General features: G+C 46.0%; 1 protein-coding gene across 3 annotated transcripts in view; it reads right to left on the minus strand.

Annotated features, from left to right (window-relative positions):
- Window positions 1–23,652, minus strand: part of atp10a (ATPase phospholipid transporting 10A) — a 55,525-nt gene that overhangs the window by 21,181 nt on the left and 10,692 nt on the right. For all 3 annotated transcript variants that reach the window (XM_037771048.1, XM_037771046.1, XM_037771049.1), the window contains exons 3-11: window positions 21,184–21,388; window positions 18,869–18,954; window positions 17,151–17,257; window positions 16,935–17,066; window positions 16,639–16,769; window positions 14,468–14,720; window positions 14,156–14,373; window positions 12,416–12,610; window positions 1,854–2,412 (exon numbers count right to left, since the gene is read on the minus strand). In XM_037771048.1, coding sequence (XP_037626976.1) covers window positions 1,854–2,412; window positions 12,416–12,610; window positions 14,156–14,373; window positions 14,468–14,720; window positions 16,639–16,769; window positions 16,935–17,066; window positions 17,151–17,257; window positions 18,869–18,954; window positions 21,184–21,388 — 1,886 coding nt within the window. The remainder of the gene's footprint in view (window positions 1–1,853; window positions 2,413–12,415; window positions 12,611–14,155; window positions 14,374–14,467; window positions 14,721–16,638; window positions 16,770–16,934; window positions 17,067–17,150; window positions 17,258–18,868; window positions 18,955–21,183; window positions 21,389–23,652) is intronic.

The raw sequence follows: 23,652 nt of genomic DNA on the forward strand, positions 1-23,652 counted from the left end.
TATCAGAGTTCAGCTGAACCGTACGGACAAAGAGTTCATTTAAAGTGAACAAACAGATGAAGGTGTGAAAGTGCTCGGATCATAACTCAGACTGAAGCCAAAGCTCCCTCACAAAAACATTTATATTTATATATATATATCTATATATATATAAATATATATAGATATATATAAATATATAAATATATAAATAACTCTACAGGACAAATTGTTCTCCATGTGACACACTAAAGTTCATGTGTAAAATCAGCGGAGTCTTCCTTCGTCCTTCGGTGTGAAGCGGCTCACTAAGCAGCCGTGGACAGATGTGTGCTGGTGAGTGTGAGTGTGTACAGAGCATTAGTGAAAAGTGTCTCTTTGTGTGCCTGGAATATTAACGAGCTGCTGCACCGTCACCGTCAGCAGGACGCTACGGAACAACGTCTTAACTTCACACAGCGGAAGGAAGTGGTTTAAAGGTAAATGAGTTCTTACATAACGTGTCACCTATATGTTGACATTAGTGGAAGGTATGGGGGGGGGCATGTTAACCCTCAGACACACAGAATAATCACTATTTAACACAAAACACGTGAAGCAGCGACGACTGGAAACTCTCCATCATTTGGGATGGAGTAGTAAATATTCTTAATTTAGCTGATGTGTGAAGACGACATCAGATGATCTGTAGCCGACCGCGAGTTCACAGCCTCGATTCATCAACTCTGGAGGAGACGTGACGCAGACGTGATGCAGCACGCCACTTCAATCACCACACCATGTTGACAGCAGCGTCATCATCTATCAACGACCTCTAACTTCACCTTCATGTTAGGATCAGTGCTCACAGTGGGCCGGTACTCACGGTACTCACCGGTACTCTCCGGTACTCACCGGTACTCACCGGACTTTTTCTTGGGTACCGACACTTCTCGATTGCTACCGGTACTCTCCTCTGCCGTCTCCATGTCAGGTTCTCTGGGAGATTCATAACTGTGCAGCGTTTCTGCCTCATAAACCGTATGAACATAAAAACTATGTGGAGAACATCTGGACGCGCCAACGACGGTACGGGGGAGTGGAGGGAGGTGCTGTCATCTATCAATACAACGTTCACATCCTTTTTGTAAAATAATAAGTGAACTGTTCGTCATAATTTTTTTTATTTGTGAACAATTATAATTAACGAAACATTATTTAAACATTTCTCTGACATTTTCTTTTTCTTTTTTTTTTTTTTCTTTTTTTGGATTTGTTGGTCATTTTTCCCGACATTTGACGGAAATTGTTTTCGATATTTTTCTTACTTTGTTCAGACATTTGTTAGACATTTTTTTAAACTATTCTTTGGTAACATTTTCTGTGTTTTTTTTCACATTTTTCAAACTTTTTTTAACTTTTTTTTCACACGTTTCTAACTTTTTCTAACATTTTTAAAAAAAAGAAAATTTCGGACACTTTTCCGACTTTTTTTCCGGATATTTTTTGGAGTTTTTTTCAGACCTTTTTCGGACACCTTTTTTAAAAAAAAACTTCAGACATTTTTCTGACTTTTTTGTGACTTAAAAAAAAAGAACAAAAAAATTGGATATTTTTTCGGACATTTTTTTTTAAAACTTTTTTTTCATACGTTTCTAACTTTTTCTAACATTTAAAAAAAAAAAAAATGTCGGAAATTTTTTTTTTCTTTTCAGGAACTTTTAGATTTTTCGGACTTTTTCAGACATTTCTTTAGACCTTTTTGTTTCTTACCTGGTCACACCTGTCTGAGGCGACTGTATGAAGCGTGTTTCCTACCTGGAGACACCTGTCTGATGCGACTGTATGATGAGTGTTTCCTACCTGGACAGACCTGTATGAAGCGTGTTTCTTACCTGTGTCGGGGGGTCTGATGAGGTCCATGATGACGGAGTCGGCTCCTTTAGTGTAGACGGTGATCTGGTCCGTCAGCGGGTGTCTGACCACCACCGACATGCGTTTCCTGGTGGAGTCGAAGCCCAGCGTGTGCAGCAGCTCGAAGCTCAGCTTCCCCAGGTGCGGCAGCTCCACGGTCACCTGGTCCGGGAGGCGTCCCACCAGGGAGCACTTGTAGGCCCTGGCGGCGTAGACCAGCGCGGCCTCGTCGGGCGACTCGGCCTCGTAGCGCAGCTCGCCGTCCTCCGGGTTCCAGGGCTTCCCGTCGTAGCACGGCGGGACGGCGCTGAAGGCGTGCTCCAGGCCCCCGGGCGTCTGCTCCTCGTGCAGCTTGGTGAGCGTGCTCTCTGCAGACGGCGAGGACAGCACGCTGGAGCAGCCCCGGTTGGAGGAGCGGTTGGTGATGAGGCTGGAGGAGCTGCTGCTGTTGGAGCCGGAGGTCAGGCGGCTCGGCGTGAAGCGCTTGATGAAGTCCTCGATGGTCTTCACTGGAGACTTCAGCTCAAACCTCATCCGGACCTGAAGGACAGAGAGGACGGAGACAATCACACCTGCAGCTGCAGCAGGTAGCACAAATACAGATATTATTACTATTATTATTACTATTATTATTACTATTATTATTACTATTATTATTATTATTATTATTACTCTCATTATTATTATTATTATTATTATTATTATGATGAAGCTTCATGTTCAGCCTTTTAGAGCTCACGTTACTGGGTGGAAGTAAACTAGGGCTGCCTCCTCTGAGGACGTCATCTCGGGAAACACTGATCAACATTTTTATAGACCAATAGACAATGAGAATAATCGTTAGCTGCAGCCCAAAAAGAAAACAGAAAATATTCACATTTAAGAAGCTGCAATCAGAATTTAGACTTTTTTTCCTTAAAAAAAATGACTCAAACTGATTAATAGATTATCAAAATAGTTGGTGATTAATTTAATAGTTGACAACTAATCGACAATCAACAATCAGACATTTTACTGATATTAGTCGGAAATTTTTTCCAAGATTTTTCACACTTTTTTTTTTTTTTTTTTAAATTCGGAAATATTTACGAATTTTTTTTGGGACATTTTTCAGATATTTTTTTCTTTTTTTGGGAAATTTTGCCGACTTTTTTTCGGACCTTTTTTGGACTTTTTACGGACATTTTTTTTTTTAACTTTTTTTTCTGAAATTTCTCAGACTTTTTTCCGACTTTTTTTTCGGTACATATTTCGGACATTTTTCGGACAATCACAATAAATCAGAATATGGAATCGTGATACATAGTGAATCTGCACCCATGTATGGTGACAGTATTGAATCAGGAGATGGGTGTGTCGTCCCAGCCCTGGTAATCAGTATTATGTTAAGCTGGTTCTTGGAAACATCTCTCGATCTTCATAAAGTGGGTTTCATGATGATTTGAGCTGTAGAGGAACCGGGCCCAGCTCTAGTGGTACAGATGTAAATGCACCTCTGGGTATGACCCTTTATCCCAAGGTGGTTTAGTACAATAGCAGAGAGAGTGACTCACACCGAGGCCGGCTGGCAGCAGGAGTCACACATATAGATATAAATCATGGAGGGGGGGGGGGGTTTAGCCACAAGGGCATCATAATGAAACGTGAACAATCACGTTGGCACAAAGGACAGAAAAGCACAAACAATACAACAACAGAAGCAGAAACAGAGACTGACTCTCAGCCAGATTTACATTTCCTCCCGTCTTATCAGATCACCTCCAAACACAAACTCCATGAATAACACGTCACCGCGTGCAGCTTCATCTGAGGCGTCTGACCGGCAGGACGGCGAGCTGGTGGCGCTCAGTGTGTGGTGAGGAGAGGCGAGGAGATGGAGGATATATATCACCTCTGAACAGGACGACCACACCCAGCCTCACACTGAACCAAACAAAACACGGATACACGGCCGGGACGGGACCGAGCACATCAAAGACTACATGCAGAACCAGAACTTCCTTTATCAGGAAAAATAACCAGCAACAATCTCACTTCTGTTTGTCAAAAGATGGAAAACTACTCCCACGTTCAAGAGAAGAAAAACAGATGAACTGAGAGGTCGGTGCTTCAGTAGAATGAGTCTCTAATGATCTGATACTGATGCAGCGTTCTACTCAGTATTCCTGTTTTACAGCGTTCTACTCAGTATTCCTGTTTTACAGCGTTCTACTCAGTATTCCTGTTTTACAGCGTTCTACTCAGTATTCCTGTTTTACAGCGTTCTACTCAGTATTCCTGTTTTACAGCGTTCTACACAGTATTCCTGTTTTACAGCGTTCTACTCAGTATTCCTGTTTTACAGCGTTCTACACAGTATTCCTGTTTTACAGCGTTCTACACAGTATTCCTGTTTTACAGCGTTCTACTCAGTATTCCTGTTTTACAGCGTTCTACTCAGTATTCCTGTTTTATAGCGTTCTACTCAGTATTCCTGTTTTACAGCGTTCTACTCAGTATTCCTGTTTTACAGCGTTCTACTCAGTATTCCTGTTTTACAGCGTTCTACTCAGTATTCCTGTTTTACAGCGTTCTACACAGTTTTCCTGTTTTACAGCGTTCTACTCAGTATTCCTGTTTTACAGCGTTCTACACAGTATTCCTGTTTTACAGCGTTCTACTCAGTATTCCTGTTTTACAGCGTTCTACACAGTATTCCTGTTCTATTTCGTTCTTCCTGACTGCCAGAGGCAGTGTTTAACACTGGATGTTATCCATCTCGCGCACGCGCAGGTCGAGTATTTAATATCAACAAAGTCACATGTGACCTGGGATGACGTAGTTTATATAAGCCCACGTCATCATCAGAGATGTCCCTTGAATCTTCTCGCGGCAGGTAATCCGCGAATGCAGGTTGATTAAAGAGATAAGCCGTTGACTTTTCGCTGGAAGCCCTGCAACCGCATGGTTGGAGCTACGGTTTCGTCCTCCAAGGGCTGCGATTAGTTAATCACGGCTACACTCTAACACTTTAGACGCTGTAACACCGGTGTTTTCGCCGGTTCAATTCAGCGAGGCTAACGACAGGTGAGCTAGGATAACAAGGTGAGTATATCCTCCCGTCGTTAGAGTTTAAGTTACGTTTGTTGATAGGAGTCTGTTTTCGGTCTCCTTTATTGTTTATTGCCGCCGAGCTAAGTGTTTGCGCTACAGTATCGGCGAGCCTCCGTCGGACAACGAGCCCCGTTAGGCTGTTGTCGGCTAATTCATTTCCTTTTACAGTGTGTATTGCTCAGCAGCGAGTGATTTCGCTCGTTAAAGCAGACATCTCCTTTGTTGATAGATAGAGCGACCGCTCCCCAGTAAGTGATTTCGCTTGTGGGTTAACTTATTTTGTGGCTGCTGTTAAAGGGGAAGTTATTATCTCCCCTGTCTTTTGTATAATAACAGTCCTAGTTCAAAGCTAGTGTCTAGTTACTGAGACAGTTTGCTGTTAAGCAAATTGATGTAATTTTTTTTCTCTCTGTTACTAGAGAGTGCTTTCACTCCAGTGTAACCAATGATTTGCATAACTAAGTAAACACATTATATTAGTAAGATAAATACATTATTTAATTAAATATAAGAGTATAAAATTAATACTAAGAATTATTATAAATATCAGCAGCACCATGTTAGGTGAGCATGTTTGCCGTGCCTGCATGGCTCCACTGCTAGCTACTGATGGCCATGATGAATGCCCCACATGCCTCGGTGTTGTACACCTGAGGGAGGGGCTGTCCGACAGTCAGTGCATGAATTGTAGTTTTATGCCACGGGAGCTGAAGATAGCTCGATTAGCTGAGCTAGAAGAGCAGCTCGAGTTCCAGTTGCCCCTATCGGGTGTACCTTCAAATGCACGGAGTGGGCGGAGACGCGCCCCACCTAAGGGGGCCCCACCTACAAAAAAGGCACGGAAAGTGGACTGTTTGGCAACTAAGGTCGACACGCTAACATCAGAGTTTGCTGAGATTAAAGCGCTGCTCCTTAACCTTCAGCCAGGCAGGGTGAACGCAACCCAGAATGACAGCCCGCAGGCTATGACACCTACCCCACTGAGATGGGATGAGGATGCCCTGTCTACGAGGGCTTCCTGTAGCCAGTTCTGTGAGGACCGGCCTGGACAGGGAGAGCTAGTAGCCTCCTCCCACGCTTCTGACACCTGTTCCCAGCAGTCAGGAAGTGGGTCCAGGGCAGACTCAGAGTCTGCTCCAGCGACAGTTAAGCCAGTGGTCCGTATGGCTCTGGCACGCTTAGGCTTGGATGAGGCCCCGACTGCGGGCACCTCATCCAGTGCATTTTTTAGGTGGGCCCCGCCCCTGGCGGGTTTCTCTGTTCCACCCTCCCAGCCATACATTGAGGAGCTCCACAAATGCTGGCCAGACCCGAAATCGCTTTCCCACCACACCACTGACGGCAGGGCCTTAGCTTCAATGCAGAACGCTGACACTTACGGACTGGGTAAGATGCCAGCAGTGGAGCCATCTATTGCCGCCCTTATTGTGTCTCCCAATGAGGTCTTGAGGCCTGATGCTCGCTGTCCCAGGCCCCAGTGTCGCATCACAGACGACTTTCTAGTCAAGGCTTATGAAACAGCGGCACGCATGGGCCGTCTTGGAAACTCTCTTTCCCACCTGATACTATCCTTGTCCCAGTCCCTGCAAGCTGCTGGCGTGGATGCTTCCGTCCAGAGCCTCAGTGATGCATCCCTGCAGGCGTTCGGTCTTATCACAAGGGAGCTTGGCAGACTAATGTCGACCCTTACGCTGACTCGCCGGCAGGTATGGCTGGCCCAATCTCCGCTTTCGGAGCCGGGCCGGAGAGCCCTCCGCACTCTCCCCGTGGTTCCGGGGGAGCTGTTTGGCCCAGCAGCACAGCAGGCCTTGGAGCGGGGAATCCAGGCGAACCAGACTCGGCAGCAGTTTGCTAGCTTCCGGGAACCTACGCCTTTATTGCGACAGCGGCCCCCACAGGGTGGTGGTACCAGTCGCCCTCGGCTTCCAGCTCGTCCTGATACGTACCCGAGGACCTCGCAGGCTCCGGCACGGCCGGTGCCTCAAGCGAGAAGGGGTCGGGGGTCAGGGTATCGCCCCCCCAGGTACCCAAAGGGCCAGAGGGGAAGATCCTGATGCCCCGGGGCCGGCAGTCGGACGCTTCTCCCAGCAGCAACTCAGCTGCTGGGAAAGCAGCACTTCAGACCCTTGGGTGGTGGCTACGCTTTCCCAAGGGTACAATCTCCAATTCCGACGCCGGCCCCCAGTTTTCAGTGGGATCAGACTGACCACGGTCAGAGATCCCACAAAGTCCCAGGCACTCAGACAAGAAATATCCACCCTCCTGGGGAAGGGTGCCATCGAAGAGCTGGGGCAAGAGACACAGCAAGGTGGGTTTTACTCAGTTTATTTTCTGATTCCAAAGAGAGAGGGTGGGTTTCGCCCTATACTGGACTTACGAGGGCTGAACACATTTCTGAAGGTGTTGCCCTTCCACATGCTGAGTACAGCAGATGTGCTCCAAAACGTGACACGGCACAGTTGGTTCACATCCATCGATTTGAAGGACGCATACTTTCACGTCCCAATAGCACTATCTCACAGGCAGTACCTGCGCTTCGCATTCGAAGGCAAGGCCTTCCAATTCAAGGTGCTCCCATTTGGTCTTTCCCTTGCCCCACGGGTCTTCACAAGGTGCATGAGGGCGGCACTCGCCCCAATGCAGGCCAGGGGTATGCTTATCCTCCCATACCTGGACGATTGGCTAATTTGTGCTCTGATCAGGGAACAGGCAGAGCGGGACACTGCGTCCCTTCTGCATCACGTGACGAGGTTGGGCCTTACCGTCAACCATGCCAAGAGTTGTCTCATACCCAGCCAAAGGGTAGTGTTCATTGGTTTAACTCTGGACTCCCGCCATATGCTGGCCTTCCCAACACCAAGACGAGTAAACGCCATACTCCAGCTCCTCCTCCGGTTCCGGAAGAACAGGAGGTTGAGGTACAGCCTGTTTCTCAGGCTGTTAGGTATGTTGACGTCAGTAACATCAGTAGTGCCACTGGGCCTCCTGTACTTACGGCCATTCCAAATTTGGATCAATTGTCTCCAATTAGATCCAAAGTCCCACAGATCCAAGAGAGTCAGGGTGTCCAGCCGATGCCTCCTTGCATTGCGGCCATGGAGAGCCGGGGCATATCTGGCCAGGGGCATCTCATTGGGTTCGATTCCCTCACGTCGCGAGGTGGTGGTGACCGATGCTTCGCCCTCCGGCTGGGGGGCAGTATGGCAGCACAGAGCGATAAGGGGGCTCTGGACAGCACAGGAAGCGGCGGAGCACATAAATGTGCTCGAGCTCCGTGCTATATATTTGGCACTTCGCAAATTCCTACCACATTTGAGAGGCAGGCATGTTGTTGTACGGTCCGACAACAAGTCAGCTGTCTACCATGTAAACCGGCAAGGGGGCACCAGATCAACCCGGTTGCTACAGGTGGCACGGAGACTTCTGGTATGGGCTTTCCCTTGTTTTTCCAGCCTCAGGGCCATGTATCTGCCAGGGCCACAGAATGTGGTGGCAGACTTTCTCTCCCGCCAGAAACCCCCCGCGGGCGAGTGGAGGCTCCACCCAGAGGTGGTAGAGGAGATATGGCGCAAATATGGCGCAGCAGAGGTGGACCTGTTTGCCTCAGAAGCCTCAACGCACTGCCCTCTTTGGTTCTCCCTGACGGAGACAGCATGCCCGTTGGGACAGGATGCCCTGGCACACCCATGGCCAGATTGCCTCCTCTATGCCTTCCCACCATTCCCACTGATAGCAGTAACGCTACACAGAATACAGCACGGCAACAACAGACTCCTGTTGGTCGCCCCAAACTGGCCGGGGAGACCCTGGTTTCCAGGGATGCACAGGCTTCTGGACGGAGTTCCATGGTGCCTGCCCAAGAGGCAAGACTTGCTCTCACAGCTGGGGGGCCGCATCTGGCATCCGAACCCGGATCGCCTACAGCTTTGGGTATGGCCCCTGAGGAGCCGGACCCACTCCTAAGGGTATGTGACCAGGCGGTAATTCAAACCATTTCTGACTCAAGAGCACCCTCCACCAGGGCACTGTATGCCAACAGGTGGAAAATATTCTCAGAGTGGTGTAAAGTTCATGAGGAGATACCTCAGAGTGCCTCTGTGCCAATAATACTGAGATTTTTGCAGTCTTTGCTGGAGAAGAAACTCTCTCCTTCTACCTTGAAGGTCTATGTAGCTGCTATTTCAGCCGGGCATGTCAGAGTGGATAACCAGACCGTGGGGTCTCACACTCTGGTGACCCGATTTCTTAAAGGAGCCCAGCGGCGGAACCCCCCGCAGGCTGTCAAGGTTCCCTCGTGGGAACTGCCTCTGGTGCTAGAAGCCCTTTGTCTCCCCCCCCTTCGAGCCTCTGGATCAGTCGGGGCTGGAGTGGTCTTCAGTAAAGGTTGCTTTCCTTTTGGCGATGGCATCAGCAAAACGTGTGAGTGAACTTCACGCCTTGTCAGTGAGTGAAACGTGTATTCGCTGGAACTCGGATGGCACAGGGGTAGCACTTTGGCCTAACCCATCATTTTTCCCGAAGAGGTTGGCTCCGGCCCACTCTAATCAGGTCATTGAGCTGGCAGCTTATGACCCTTCATGCCTACAGGGTGAAGATGCTAAGTCAGCAGAACTGCTCTGCCCAGTGAGGGCCTTAAGGCATTATATACAGGTGACTGCGAGCTTTCGCCGCTCTGATAGTCTGTTTGTCTGCTATGGGGGCCATAGGAAAGGGCACACCCTGTCCAAGCAGAGGCTTTCCAGGTGGATTGTTCAGGCCATTGAGGAAGCATACAGGTCAAAAGGACTGCCTTTACCTCTTAATATCAGAGGCCACTCCACCAGGAGTGTCTCCACTTCCTGGGCAGCACTACGGGGGATCCCCCTAAGTGATATCTGCGCTGCGGCCAGCTGGGCTACTCCATGCACCTTTGCCCGTTTTTACAGGGTCAATGTTGCTGCTCCCCATGCAGTAGCATCGGTGGTCTTTCAGGAATCCACAGGCCATTCCCGGTGAGGTGGGTTTTCCTCGTGACTACGTTGGTAGTCGTCATCCAGTGTTAAACACTGCCTCTGGCAGTCAGGAAGAACGAAATAGAACGAGAGTTACGTATGTAACTACGGTTCTATGAGTTCTGGATGACTGCCAGAGTTGGCTGTCACTCGGAATCTTGGCGAGAAGATTCTGGAGGGACATCTCTGATGATGACGTGGGCTTATATAAACTACGTCATCCCAGGTCACATGTGACTTTGTTGATATTAAATACTCGACCTGCGCGTGCGCGAGATGGATAACATCCAGTGTTAAACACTGCCTCTGGCAGTCATCCAGAACTCATAGAACCGTAGTTACATACGTAACTCTCGTTTTACAGCGTTCTACACAGTATTCCTGTTTTACAGCGTTCTACTCAGTATTCCTGTTTTACAGCGTTCTACACAGTATTCCTGTTTTACAGCCGTCTCAGCAGCATTAATTATTATTATTTACCCTTTGACACCGAGGCAGCTCCAGCAATGAACGTATATCCATAAGAAGTGAAAGTCACCTGTTCGTGTCCCGCTTCGTTCCTTAAATTTGTAAAACAAATATAAAGTTTCGACAGTTATTAAGAGTTTATTAATTCAGTTTAACCATTTACAGTTAACAGTTAACAGTTTAATCAAAGTTTGGAGGATTTTAGATGTAAATCTAAACATTTTTTGGATTAAGTTCTTTGAACTTTTGGTGTGAAGCTAATTGTCCTATACATTTGTCAGACTTCTTTCTGGGAAATTTTTCAGACCTTGTTTTTTTTTAACTTTTCGGACATTTTTCACATTTTTTTATTCTGACATCTTTTGACCTTTTTCAGACTTTTTTGATTTCTTTGTGACTTTTTTTAGACATTTTTCTGAATTTTTTTGGACATTTGTCAGACTTTGTTTTTTGACATTTATAGAACCTGATGAATCCATCGGTACCGACCATGTCGTACTAGCTTGTCATGAAGGAGGTTAAATAACGCTCCAAACTGTCCTGTAGGTACATTTAAGGTTAAGAGTCATTTAAAGCAAACCATTTATCCACTTATGGGGGTTTTAAGGTAAAATATTAATGTTCAAGAGACTTTTTAAGTATTCAAATTTAAGGTTTAAGGGTTGTGGGATTTAAGTTTATGTTTTCCTGCTGTGGGACTTTTTCATTTGAACAAACTGAAGTGAATTTCACACTCCACAAACGGACTAATTAACCTAATTAGGAACCTTATATTTAACCTGACTAACTAATTAACTGATTAAAGACAAACTTTACTGTCTTTCATAGGTTGTAGATACTCAGTGTTGAAGCTAGAGTGAAGATTGTGGGTTTTTGGGAGATGGTTCATCTGGAGGAATCCTCAAAATGAGAGCAGAAATGGGGGAATATAGAGCGTCCTGGTGGCTCGGTGTCGATACGTCTATCAGCTGGGACCAGTTCAACAAAAGATTTGTTTGAATATTCTTTCAAAGGTCTCAAATTATCCAGCAGTTCAGAGGAAAACAAGACGACGTCTGCAGCCTGCCAGCAGCTCTCTGGTGCTTTAAGTAAAGATGATGCTGATGTTGAGCAGGAATGCTGCTCAGAGTCCAGAGAGGATATTAAAAGACAATACAGCCACAGCCCGTCCACCCTGCTGCCGATACAGAGCAACCTGCTGCCGTCTGGTTATAGAGATACAGAGCAACCTGCTGCTGTCTGGTTATAGAGATACAGAGCAACCTGCTGCCGTCTGGTTATAGAGATACAGAGCAACCTGCTGCTGTCTGGTTATAGAGATACAGAGCAACCTGCTGCTGTCTGGTTATAGAGATACAGAGCAACCTGCTGCCGTCTGGTTATAGAGATACAGAGCAACCTGCTGCAGTCTGGTTATAGAGATACAGAGCAACCTGCTGCCGTCTGGTTATAGAGATACAGAGCAACCTGCTGCCGTCTGGTTATAGAGATACAGAGCAACCTGCTGCCGTCTGGTTATAGAGATACAGAGCAACCTGCTGCCGTCTGGTTATAGAGATACAGAGCAACCTGCTGCAGTCTGGTTATAGAGATACAGAGCAACCTGCTGCTGTCTGGTTATAGAGATACAGAGCAACCTGCTGCCGTCTGGTTATAGAGATACAGAGCAACCTGCTGCAGTCTGGTTATAGAGATACAGAGCAACCTGCTGCTGTCTGGTTATAGAGATACAGAGCAACCTGCTACCGTCTGGTTATAGAGATACAGAGCAACCTGCTGCCGTCTGGTTATAGAGATACAGAGCAACCTGCTGCCGTCTGGTTATAGAGATACAGAGCAACCTGCTGCCGTCTGGTTATAGAGATACAGAGCAACCTGCTGCCGTCTGGTTATAGAGATACAGAGCAACCTGCTGCCGTCTGGTTATAGAGATACAGAGCAACCTGCTGCTCCCTCATAGACCTGGATGGATGTGAGGAGGTGAGCGGTACCTTGTGTCGGGGCTGGTTGGGGGACGACACCACCACCGTGTTGCAGACGGTCAGAGCGATGAAGAAGTCGATGACGTCGGCGAGGTCGGAGGGCAGCTGGGACATCGGCTGGCTGTGGAAACGCATGAAGTCCATCTGACTGCTGCATTCGTTGACTTTATCCAGCAGCTGAGGGTCGGGGGTGATGTCTTTCTCCTGCAGGACAGACGTGAGGACGGTTTATAATCAGAGGACGACACAGAGGACGACACAGAGGACGACACGGAGGAGGGTTTATAATCAGAGGACGACAAGGAGGATGACACAGAGGACGACACGGAGGAGGGTTTATAATCAGAGGACGACACAGAGGACGGCACAGAGGACGACACGGAGGAGGGTTTATAATCAGAGGACGACACGGAGGACGACATAGAGGACGACACGGAGGACGACATAGAGGACGACACAGAGGACGACACAGAGGACGACACAGAGGACGACACGGAGGAGGGTTTATAATCAGAGGACGGCACAGAGGACGACACAGAGGACGACACAGAGGACGACACGGAGGAGGGTTTATAATCAGAGGACGGCACAGAGGACGGCACAGAGGACGACATGGAGGAGGGTTTATAATCAGAGGACGACACAGAGGACGACACGGAGGAGGGTTTATAATCAGAGGACGGCACAGAGGACGGCACAGAGGACGACACGGAGGAGGGTTTATAATCAGAGGACGGCACAGAGGACGGCACAGAGGACGACACGGAGGAGGGTTTATAATCAGAGGACGACACAGAGGACGACACGGAGGAGGGTTTATAATCAGAGGACGACACGGAGGACGACATAGAGGACGACACGGAGGACGACATAGAGGACGACACGGAGGACGACACAGAGGACGACACAGAGGACGACACGGAGGAGGGTTTATAATCAGAGGACGGCACAGAGGACGGCACAGAGGACGACACAGAGGACGACACAGAGGACGACACGGAGGAGGGTTTATAATCAGAGGACGACACAGAGGACGACACGGAGGACGACACGGAGGACGACACGGAGGAGGGTTTATAATCAGAGGACGACACGGAGGACGACATAGAGGACGACACGGAGGACGACATAGAGGACGACACGGAGGACGACACAGAGGACGACACAGAGGACGACACGGAGGAGGGTTTATAATCAGAGGACGGCACAGAGGACGGCACAGAGGACGACACAGAGGACGACACAGAGGACGACACGGAGGAGGGTTTATAATCAGAGGACGACACGGAGGACGACACGGAGGACGACACGGAGGACGACACGGAGGAGGGTTTATAATCAGAGGACGACACAGAGGACGACACGGAGGACGACATGGAGGACGACACGGAGGAGGGTTTATAATCAGAGGACGACACCGAGGATGACAGAGAGGACGACACGGAGGAGGGTTTATAATCAGAGGACGACACGGAGGACGACAGAGAGGACGACACGGAGGAGGGTTTATAATCAGAGGACGACACAGAGGACGACACGGAGGAGGGTTTATAATCAGAGGACGACACAGAGGACGACACGGAGGAGGGTTTATAATCAGAGGACGACACGGAGGACGACACGGAGGAGGGTTTATAATCAGAGGACGACACCGAGGACGACACAGAGGACGACACCGAGGACGACACGGAGGAGTGTTTATAATCAGAGGACGGCCTGGCGGACGGCGAGACGGCGAGACGTACTGACCATGGGGCTGCTGAAGGCCGTGTGCTTGGACAGGATGCTGGCTCGCTTGGCCTCCGCCCGGCTGCCCGTCCTGCGGTGGGACTTGGTGCTCTGGGAGCGCAGCACCACCCGGGCGCTCTGGTGGCTGGTCACGCTGTCCCTCCTGGGCAGCGTACCGCCGTGAGACGTACACTCCTCCTCCTCAGAGTCCATCTCCTGGTACATAGCCAGTCTCCTGGCTGGACAACACACACACACACATCATTAAGTAAAACGGGTTTTATAACAGAGTGTGTGTGCGTGTGTGTGTGCGTGTGTGTGTGTGTGTCTCACCATTGGCATCATGGGAGTACTCCACCCCCGCCACGGTGCAGCGGCGGAACACCATCTTGTTCTCCGTCAGCGTGCCCGTCTTGTCGGAGAAGATGTACTGCATCTGGCCGAGGTCCTCGGTGATGTTCAGAGCTCGGCACTGCAGCTGGGAGTCGGTCTCCTCGTCGTACAGATCAGAGTCCTGATGGATGAAGAACACCTGGCAGATCTTCACGATCTCAATCGACACAAAGAGAGAGATCGGTATCAGCACCTGGAGAGGACGGAGAGGACGGAGAGGACAGAGAGTCAGCATGTCAGACACTTACTGTATGATATACGTGGGAACACAGACGAGTATCTCAGATAATCTAGGGCTGTCAAAGTTAACGTGATAATAATGCAACGTTCGTTTAACGCCACTAACTTCTTTAACGCATTAACACAACTTGTGATTTTTAGGTTGTAGCGGCTCAATTTTAAAGCTAGAGTGAAGATAATGGTATCATAGTAAACTACAAAACCTGATGAATCCATCGGTACCAACCATGTCATACTAGCTGGTCATGAAGGAGGTTAAATAACGCTCCAAATTTACACTAAATGTTGGCGATGAAAAACTGTCATGTCCATTACCAAAGGGGTCCCTTGACCTCTGACCTCTAGATATCTGGATGTGTAAGGGGTTTTGTCCAAAAAAAAGTCAGAAAAATGTCCAATTAAAAACTCTGAAAAATGTCAGAACAAAAGTCAAAAAAATGTCTGAAAAAAGTCCAACTAAAATTCTAAACATTACGGAAATAAAGATGAAAAAAAAGTTGAATAAAAGGTCGGAAAAATGCCCGAAGAGTCAGGAAAATGTAAAAAAAAAAAAAAAAAAGTCTGAAATGTCAGAAAAAAGTCCAAAAAAAAGTCCAAAAATGTTTGTAAAAAAAAAAATCTGAAAATGTCAGAAAAAAGTGCAACAAAAAATTTGAAAAAAAAGACGAAAGAAAGGCGAAAAAGAAATGCCTGAAAAAGTCAGAAAAAAAAAAAAAAAAAAAATGTCTGAAATGTCTAAAAAAGTCTGAAAGATGTTTGAAAAAAAGTCGGAAAAAATGTCCAAAAATGTCCGAAAAAAACCTGATGAATCCATCGGTACCAACCATGTCATACTAGCTTGTCATGAAGGAGTTAAATAACGCTCCAAACTGACACTAAATTCTGGAGAGGAAAAACTGTCATGTCCATGTTCAAAGGGGTCCCTTGACCTCTGACCTCCAGATCAGTGAATGTAAATGGGTTCTATGGGTACCCACGAGTCTCCCCTTTATAGACATGCCCACTTTATGATCATCACATGCAGTTTGGGGCAAGTCATAGTCAAGTCAGCACACTGACACACTGACAGCTGTTGTTGCCTGTTGGGCTGCAGTTTGACATGTTATGATTGGAGATGATTTTTCCATACATTTGTCGGACATTTTTTCTGATATTTTTCTGAATTTTTTTTGGACATTTTTTCAAACTTTTTTCAGACTTTTTAAAAACTTTTTTGTTGATATTTTCCAGACATTTGTCGGACATTTTTCGGACTTTTTCAGACTTTTGTTGCAATCAGTTTTTGGCAGGCGAAAACTATGAGTTGTAATGGTCCTTTAAAGGAATTTCAGCAGGTAAAAAGGACTCAGTGGGCTATAATCTGTCAGATATAATCCTCATGAATGAAATCAAACCATTCTGATGCAGAATGAATCTTCCAGTCACAAGGTAGGAGCTGCAATCAGTTCTTCAGCTCAACACATTAACAGACTTAAGTCCATCATCTCGAAACTTGCAAGATACAGTATGTCCACAAGAGTACCTCGAGCGAAAAAAGGCTTGAACCCGCGAACTGCCGCTTGCGTCTCTAATTACGTCTGTTTTATTATTTAATTTTTCTGGTTTCAATATTTGTTTTAATAACAAAAGAAATGTTGAACACTCGTTGGAATTGAATTGTAAAAGAAGCCTTTTGCTAATAAAAATAAATCTGTATAAAAGTAGAGATGATTCTGCAGTATGAAGTATGAAGTTCGTCCTCTCTGATAAAGATCTGGAGGTCAAACACACAGAGAGGCTGAAATATGTCTGATTCACGGCGATGCTGCTGCACGGTGGGATGAACCCAATGACACCGAGCGTCTTGTTTACGTCTTTATCTGTGTCTGTACCTGAAAGACGATGATCATGGTGAGGAAGAGATAAATAGCAGACATGATGGGCGATAAGTCCGTCCCATCTGGACCGAGGACGTCAAACACGGGTCTCTTATCTCCGTACTGAAACATCCACAGCCCGTGACCTGGAACAGCACAAGGTCAACACACACAAACACAGATGTATAAAACACACTCACAGATTCTCTTCAGTTTCACATTAAATATAAAGAAATGAAGGTTTTAATCTTTAGAGAACAGCAGTTTATATATCTATTTATATATCCTGTAACCGTGACGTGTTTACGCACCGACAGCAGTGAACAGGCACATGACCAGCAGGATGATGACGCACCAGAACACGTGCACATTCATCTGGCGCTCCAGTTTGCTGCGCTTGTAGCGCGGCCCGTTGTTGTTCAGCATGGCTTTGGTCTCGTGACCTGCGAGGACACGACGCGGCGCGTTAGCAGCAGCAGGAGGTCAGAGGTCAGAGGTCAGATATGGAGCGTGACGGCGGGTCTAACCTGCGTAAATGACGATCCCCACGGCCTCCTCCGTGTTGCGGATGGTGCAGCCTCTCAGCAGCAGGTTCTCTTTGTAAAGTGCGTCTCTTCTGCCGCTCCGGTGGATTCTGTCAGGTAAGAAAGGTGAATAACAATTATTACTATCAGAGCTGGTTCAAATGTTCTCAAACAAATAGGAGTACTAGAAATAGAGCATCTCTCTGTAGACGACATCAGCTCGATGGACGACGCTCTGAAGCATCGAGATCTCCTCTTATCTCAACATTAACTCTATCTGATACAGAAGCACACAAACCTCTCAGATCACAGTCTATCTGGAGATGAACTGCTTCATCTCTGACTCTCATATCTCACTTCACGCTGACATTTAACCCGTTTGTTCCACAAGTTTCTTAGAAATACGTCCTTCAGCATGAAAAAAGCTTAAAATATGACTAAAGAAATCTTAGTTGACTAAAACCCAAACCAGCGATTACTCAACTAATCACATGGTGACGTAACTATCAGCATCCTCTTTCTGACTGACTCGTCTCCACGGCGATGGATTCATACCGTTGTCTCTGAACTCAGATCAGCTCGTCCTGTTCAGCTCACTGATACCAGTCAGAGAGTTTCTCCCTCACAGAGCTGCTGAGATTAGACTCAGTGGATGTAATGTGATTAAACACTGCTGAGACAACTGTCCCCCTCTCAACGCCGCCGTCGCCGCCGTGCCTCACCGTAACCTGGCAACAGAATACCTGCAGCATCTGGCCTCCTTCTGAGCAAAGAACAGATGTCATCATCATCGTGTGAGAGCGGGTCAGAGCGGCCGCTGACCTGTGAGCTCAGAGGACGTCTCTCATCGTCTCAGTGACGAGACACAAACCCACGTCTCCCACAATAAAACATGACCACCAACCACTGATATCACATGACCATCAACTGCTCAACAGTTTGGGAAACGCACTTATCTGCTCTCTTGTGGAGGATTATATGAGGAGATCAATACCTATAAACAACAAAGGGTAGAGTACGAGCAGGGAGGCAGGGAGGCATCTGATTGGTTCTTTCCAAGCGGACCTCGAGGCAGTAATTGGTAGACGTTTTTACAGGATTACAGCTGCTACAGATGACGGCTCTTTTCCTTTTTCAGAGTTCATCAGTAATGGATCGCTGTCGGGGTGTAAAGACCATTTCAACCAATAAAACAGATAGTGGAGACTGGAGAACATCGTCAACCCTGCCTTTAAGAAACAGAGAATTAAAATGGGTCTGAAGGTGATTCTTAAAAGCATCAACAGACTCGGCCTGTCTGACGGCGTCCGGCGAGCTACTCCAGAGCTGAGGAGCCGAGGAGCCGAGGAGCCGAGGAGCCGAGGAGCCGAGGAGCCGAGGAGTTGAGGAGCTGAGGAGCTATTCCAGAGCTTAGGAGCCGGGGAGCTGAGGAGCTGAGGAACTATTCCAGAGCTGAGGAGCTGAGGAGCTGACGAGCTGAGGAGCTGAGGAGCTGACGAGCTGCTACAGAAACAGCCATGTCCCCCACCGTGCACAGTAAACACCAGTATCTTTCTGTTCCCACACCTCCAGTTAGTAACCTAGCAGGCTTCAGAGAAACCTGAAGCCTTTAATGGGAGTTAATACAGATACAGCTGAGCTGTTACCATCAACCAGAACCAGAACCAGAACCAGAACCAGGACCAGGACCAGAACCAGAACCAGAACCAGACAGTACTCACATGTATCCTCTGAAGCGGTTCAGGTCGTTGTTGGGCTTCTCACATTCAATGATGCTGTTGTACTTTAACGGGTCAAAATCACAATCCTGCAAACACACAACAAACACAACGGTATTATTATTATTATATTATTATTATTATTATTATTATTATTATTATTACTATTATTATTAATATTATAAATAATTCAGGCAGCGGTTGCAACTTCTTCTTACCTTCCTAGAAAAAGCACAGAAAAGGAAAAGAAAGTATATGTATATTATATATCATAAGCATAACCATATACTGGCATACAAACACTTAAACATATATATATGCATACATGCGCTCCTACATACGTCATGCTTGTATACTCCATACGTTCATGTATGATGGCTAAAGTAACAAGGATGAACACATTGAAGATGCACCAAGTAGCAAACACAATTACTGATGTATTTTGTCTTGTATCTTGATTAGAGCTGTCAATCCATTCAAATATTTAATCAAGATTAATCACACGTTTATTTTATCTGTTCTAAATGAACCTTAAAGGGGGATTAGTCCAGTATTTAATACTCTTATCAACATGGGAGTGGATAAATATGCTGCTTTATGCAAATGTATGTTTATATTTATTATTGTAAATCTATTAACACTAAACAATGACAGATATTGTCCAGAAACCCTTACAGGTACTGCATTTAGCATAAAGATTTAGCATGTCCGAAGAAATAAACAAATTAAAAAAAATTTAAAAAATCAACAAATTAAAAAAAAAAAAAAAAAAGTCTGAAAATGTCTGAAAAATTTCAGACAAATGTCCAAAAAATGTCCGAAAAAAAATGAAAAAAGTCAGAAAAATGTCCGACAAATGTCTGAAAAATATCAACAAAAAAAGTTTTTAAAAAGTCTGAAAAAAGTTTGAAAAAATGTCCAAAAATATGTCAGAAAAATATCAGAAAAAAGGTTTGAAAAATGTCTGACAAATGTATAAAAAAAAGTTAAAAAAAAAAAAAAGTCTGAAAAATCAGCTCCAATCATAACATGTCAAACTGCAGCCCAACAGGCAACAACAGCTGTCAGTGTGTCAGTGTGCTGACTTGACTGTGACTTGCCCCAAACTGCATGTGATTATCATAAAGTGGGCATGTCTGTAAAGGGGAGACTCGTGGGTACCCATAGAACCCATTTACATTCACTGATCTGGAGGTCAGAGGTCAAGGGACCCCTTTGAACATGGACATGACAGATTGTCCTCTCCAACATTTAGTGTAAGTTTGGAGCGTTATTTAACCTCCTTCATGACCAGCTAGTCTGACCTGGTTGGTACCGATGGATCCATCAGGTTTTTTTTGGAATTATTTCAAACATTTTTCCGACTTTTTTTCCGACATCTTTCAGACTTTCTTTTTTGACGTTTTTCTGACATTTTTACAGACAAAGCCCCTCACACATTCACATATCTGGTGGTCAGAGGTCAAGGAACCCCTTTGAAAATGGACGTGACAGTGTTTCCTCTCCAACATTGTGGCCGCCGCCGCCGCCGCCGCCGCCGCCGCCGCACACGTAGTCTGCGTAACTTTAGCGAGTTTCCATCAGACCGTGTGTGTGTGTTGGTGGTGAGTGTGAGGTTGTTGGTGGCGTTCTAGCTGTGATCGTAGGTGTAGCAGTGTGTGGACAGTTTATTTGTCGGTGAATAAATGCTACAAAACTACAACTCCTCCGCTCCGCTCAAGCGAGCCGGAGAGACCGACTTCCTGTATCCTGCAACTCCGGCTCCGCCTCTTAAGGTGGGCTGTTAAGGTGGACCAGCTTTTCTCCTTAAAGAGACGAGCCGCTCCTCTGAGCCGCTCAGCTTTTTATTTCATTATCAACATTTCTTTTAACCATTTTAACCGATAGCATTAATCGGTGAAATCGTTTAATGTGGGTTAACGGTTAAACGGTTCATTATGGACATCCCTAGCAGGGACCAATCACAGGCACAGCCCATAGTTCAATCTGGATCCAACTCCCAGCTGTGTGTTAACTCTATCATTCTATATATTACTCAACTGAATCTGTATATCTCTGAAGACGGCTATTCGTAAGCATATGTCTGTTGTGATGTGAGCCAATTAAACAAGTGAAATGTTAGGAGTTTGTCCTCCTTGATTTTGATATCTGGGATGTGCTACCCGATCACATTTTCATACCTTTAATATCTTTATATGAACACCAACTGAGCACTACTTGGGTAAATGCTCATTTCTGATTGGCTGAAGGTTGTGCACAGAAAACAGTAGACCCATCATGACATGGTAGAAAGGTAAAGTAAGGAGCGTCCGTCTCACCAGGTCGAAGAAGCTGCGGACGACCTGCCTCTGCTTGAGGTTGGTCTCTCCGTCCAGCGTGGCGGTCTCGATGTGACAGAGGCGGTCGGGGTCACTGGAGCTCAGCAGCAGGACGTCGGCGGGGAGGATCTCGTTACAGCGCAGCCTGATAAAGTCTCCCACCCGAACCTCCTTCCAGTACTTCTCCACGTAGCGGCGCTCCGCTCTGCCGGAACAATGAGAGGCTGGTCAACGACGGGGGAGCTATTGTTCTCAATAATTAGTGCTTCCAAAAACAGAAACTTCAGCTCCACTTCTATAAATCTGTACAGCAAATATGTTACGAATGAAAAGAGGACGGCCTGGTTGGTGACACCAAACCCAAATTCCTCTCAGCTTCTTCCTCAATACGTCCATCAAAATACAAAAACAGTTCAGTTTAGCAGGAACAGAACACTGGATCTTCATTATTATTATTATTATTATCCTGATCAGTGAATGTAAATGGGTTCTATGGGTACCCACGAGTCTCCCCTTTACAGACATGCCCACTTTATGATCATCACATGCAGTTTGGGGCAAAAAAAACATAATAAGCTGAGACTCTGGTGGATCCAATGAGCCCAACTGTATTCATGTGTGATGATGTTAGTCCCCATAGGAGACATTTCATTGACCTCACTGTATAAAATTACCTTGTGGTGACCTCTAGGATAATCACAGCCTCATGAAACTTTACAGCCACAAACTACAGACCTAGAGCATTCAGAGGATGGATGGATCAAACTAGAGACCTAGAGCATTCAGAGGATGGATGGATCAGACTAGAGACCTAGAGCATTCAGAGGATGGATGGATCAGACTAGAGACCTAGAGCATCCAGAGGATGGATGGATCAGACTAGAGACCTAGAGCATTCAGAGGATGGATGGATCAGACTAGAGACCTAGAGCATTCAGAGGATGGATGGATCAGACTAGAGACCTAGAGCATTCAGAGGATGGATGGATCAAACTAGAGACCTAGAGCATTCAGAGGATGGATGGATCAGACTAGAGACCTAGAGCATTCAGAGGATGGATGGCTTTCCTAGCTAGATTGACAATAAGGGGGTTTCTGAGCAGTTTACACAACACAAGTGTTCGCCATCCAATCACAGAAAATATGCAATTCTGGCAGAAATCTCAAAAAGTTTTTGATCTCAAATCACAGCATGTCTTCTTCTCTGGTGTTCCTCAAGGTCTTGGTGTCTTAATGTGATATTTTGGAGGGATTATTGATCATTTTTATCAATTCTCCAGTGGTAAAAAAATGGTTAAATTTAGCACCAAATCTGTGGAACAAATGGAATCAACCCCAAACACTTACTGCAACAACTTCTGAGACATAATAGAGCATGAGGATGACCATCAGATACTTCTATCATCATGTTATAAACCCTTATAGACTCAGATTAATCTCCAGGTTCTCAGCTTTCAGATGATATACACCACTTCTATGTGACGTCTACTGTTGACCTGCTATCTCCCACTAAAGACCTCCTGGACCCTCTAAAGACCTCCTGGACCCCCTAAAGACTTCCTGGACCCCCTAAAGACCTCCTGGACCCCCCTAAAGAAGACTAAAACAGGTCTCTTGTGGCTCTCAGAGGGTTAAGATGACGTCACTATTCTGAGGAACTTTCTGCACTCTGGACTATTAATGGATAAAGACTTCACTAACCACTAACCAGGGTTCATTTCTGGTAGCAGATCAGTTAAATAATGCAAACAGCCGAGCTACAAAACATCAAGAAGTGAAATGTTATTTATTCATAACAACCCCCCCCCCGACGTTAATGACTCACATCCCAGCATAGAAAAACATTCCTTCCCTGAAATATCACGTGGTGTCAGCATGAAAATCTGATTTTTCCCATGAATGCACTTTATATTCAGCTGGACAAACAGAATATAAAGGACAATAACAAACTAAAAACTAGTCTTATTTCATCTTATTCCTGTTTTGTTTTGCCTGGAAAAGGATCAGCAGCCTGAGGAGAAAGAGATGCCAAAGTTACAGCACAGAACTGTTTAATAAGTGATCCAGATTTATAATAACATCAGTAAAAGACACTTATTAGTTTTTGAAGATTGATCGTTTCAGTAATTTATTCAGGACATTCCCTCCGTCTCCAGCTGCTCAAACTTTGAGTATTTCACTGCGTTTCTTTGTCATATCTGATATCAACATTAATATCTTTGGGTTTTGGGCTGTTGGTCAGAATAACACAGCTACTGAGAACATCCCTTTGGGCTCTGGGACGTTGTGACGGACTATTTTCTGACCTTTCATCTGACCAAATGATCAACTAATAGAGAAAATGGATAAATAAACTACTTGTTAGTTGCATCTCTGTTCAGCTGAGTATCCCAGCATATTAAAACATTCCTTCCCTTGAATTTCGTCGCTGAAGTATCACGTGGTGTCAGCATGGAAATCACATTTTTC

Source organism: Sebastes umbrosus, chromosome 5 (assembly GCF_015220745.1).
Source record: "Sebastes umbrosus isolate fSebUmb1 chromosome 5, fSebUmb1.pri, whole genome shotgun sequence".
Classification (NCBI taxonomy): Eukaryota; Metazoa; Chordata; class Actinopteri; order Perciformes; family Sebastidae; genus Sebastes; species Sebastes umbrosus.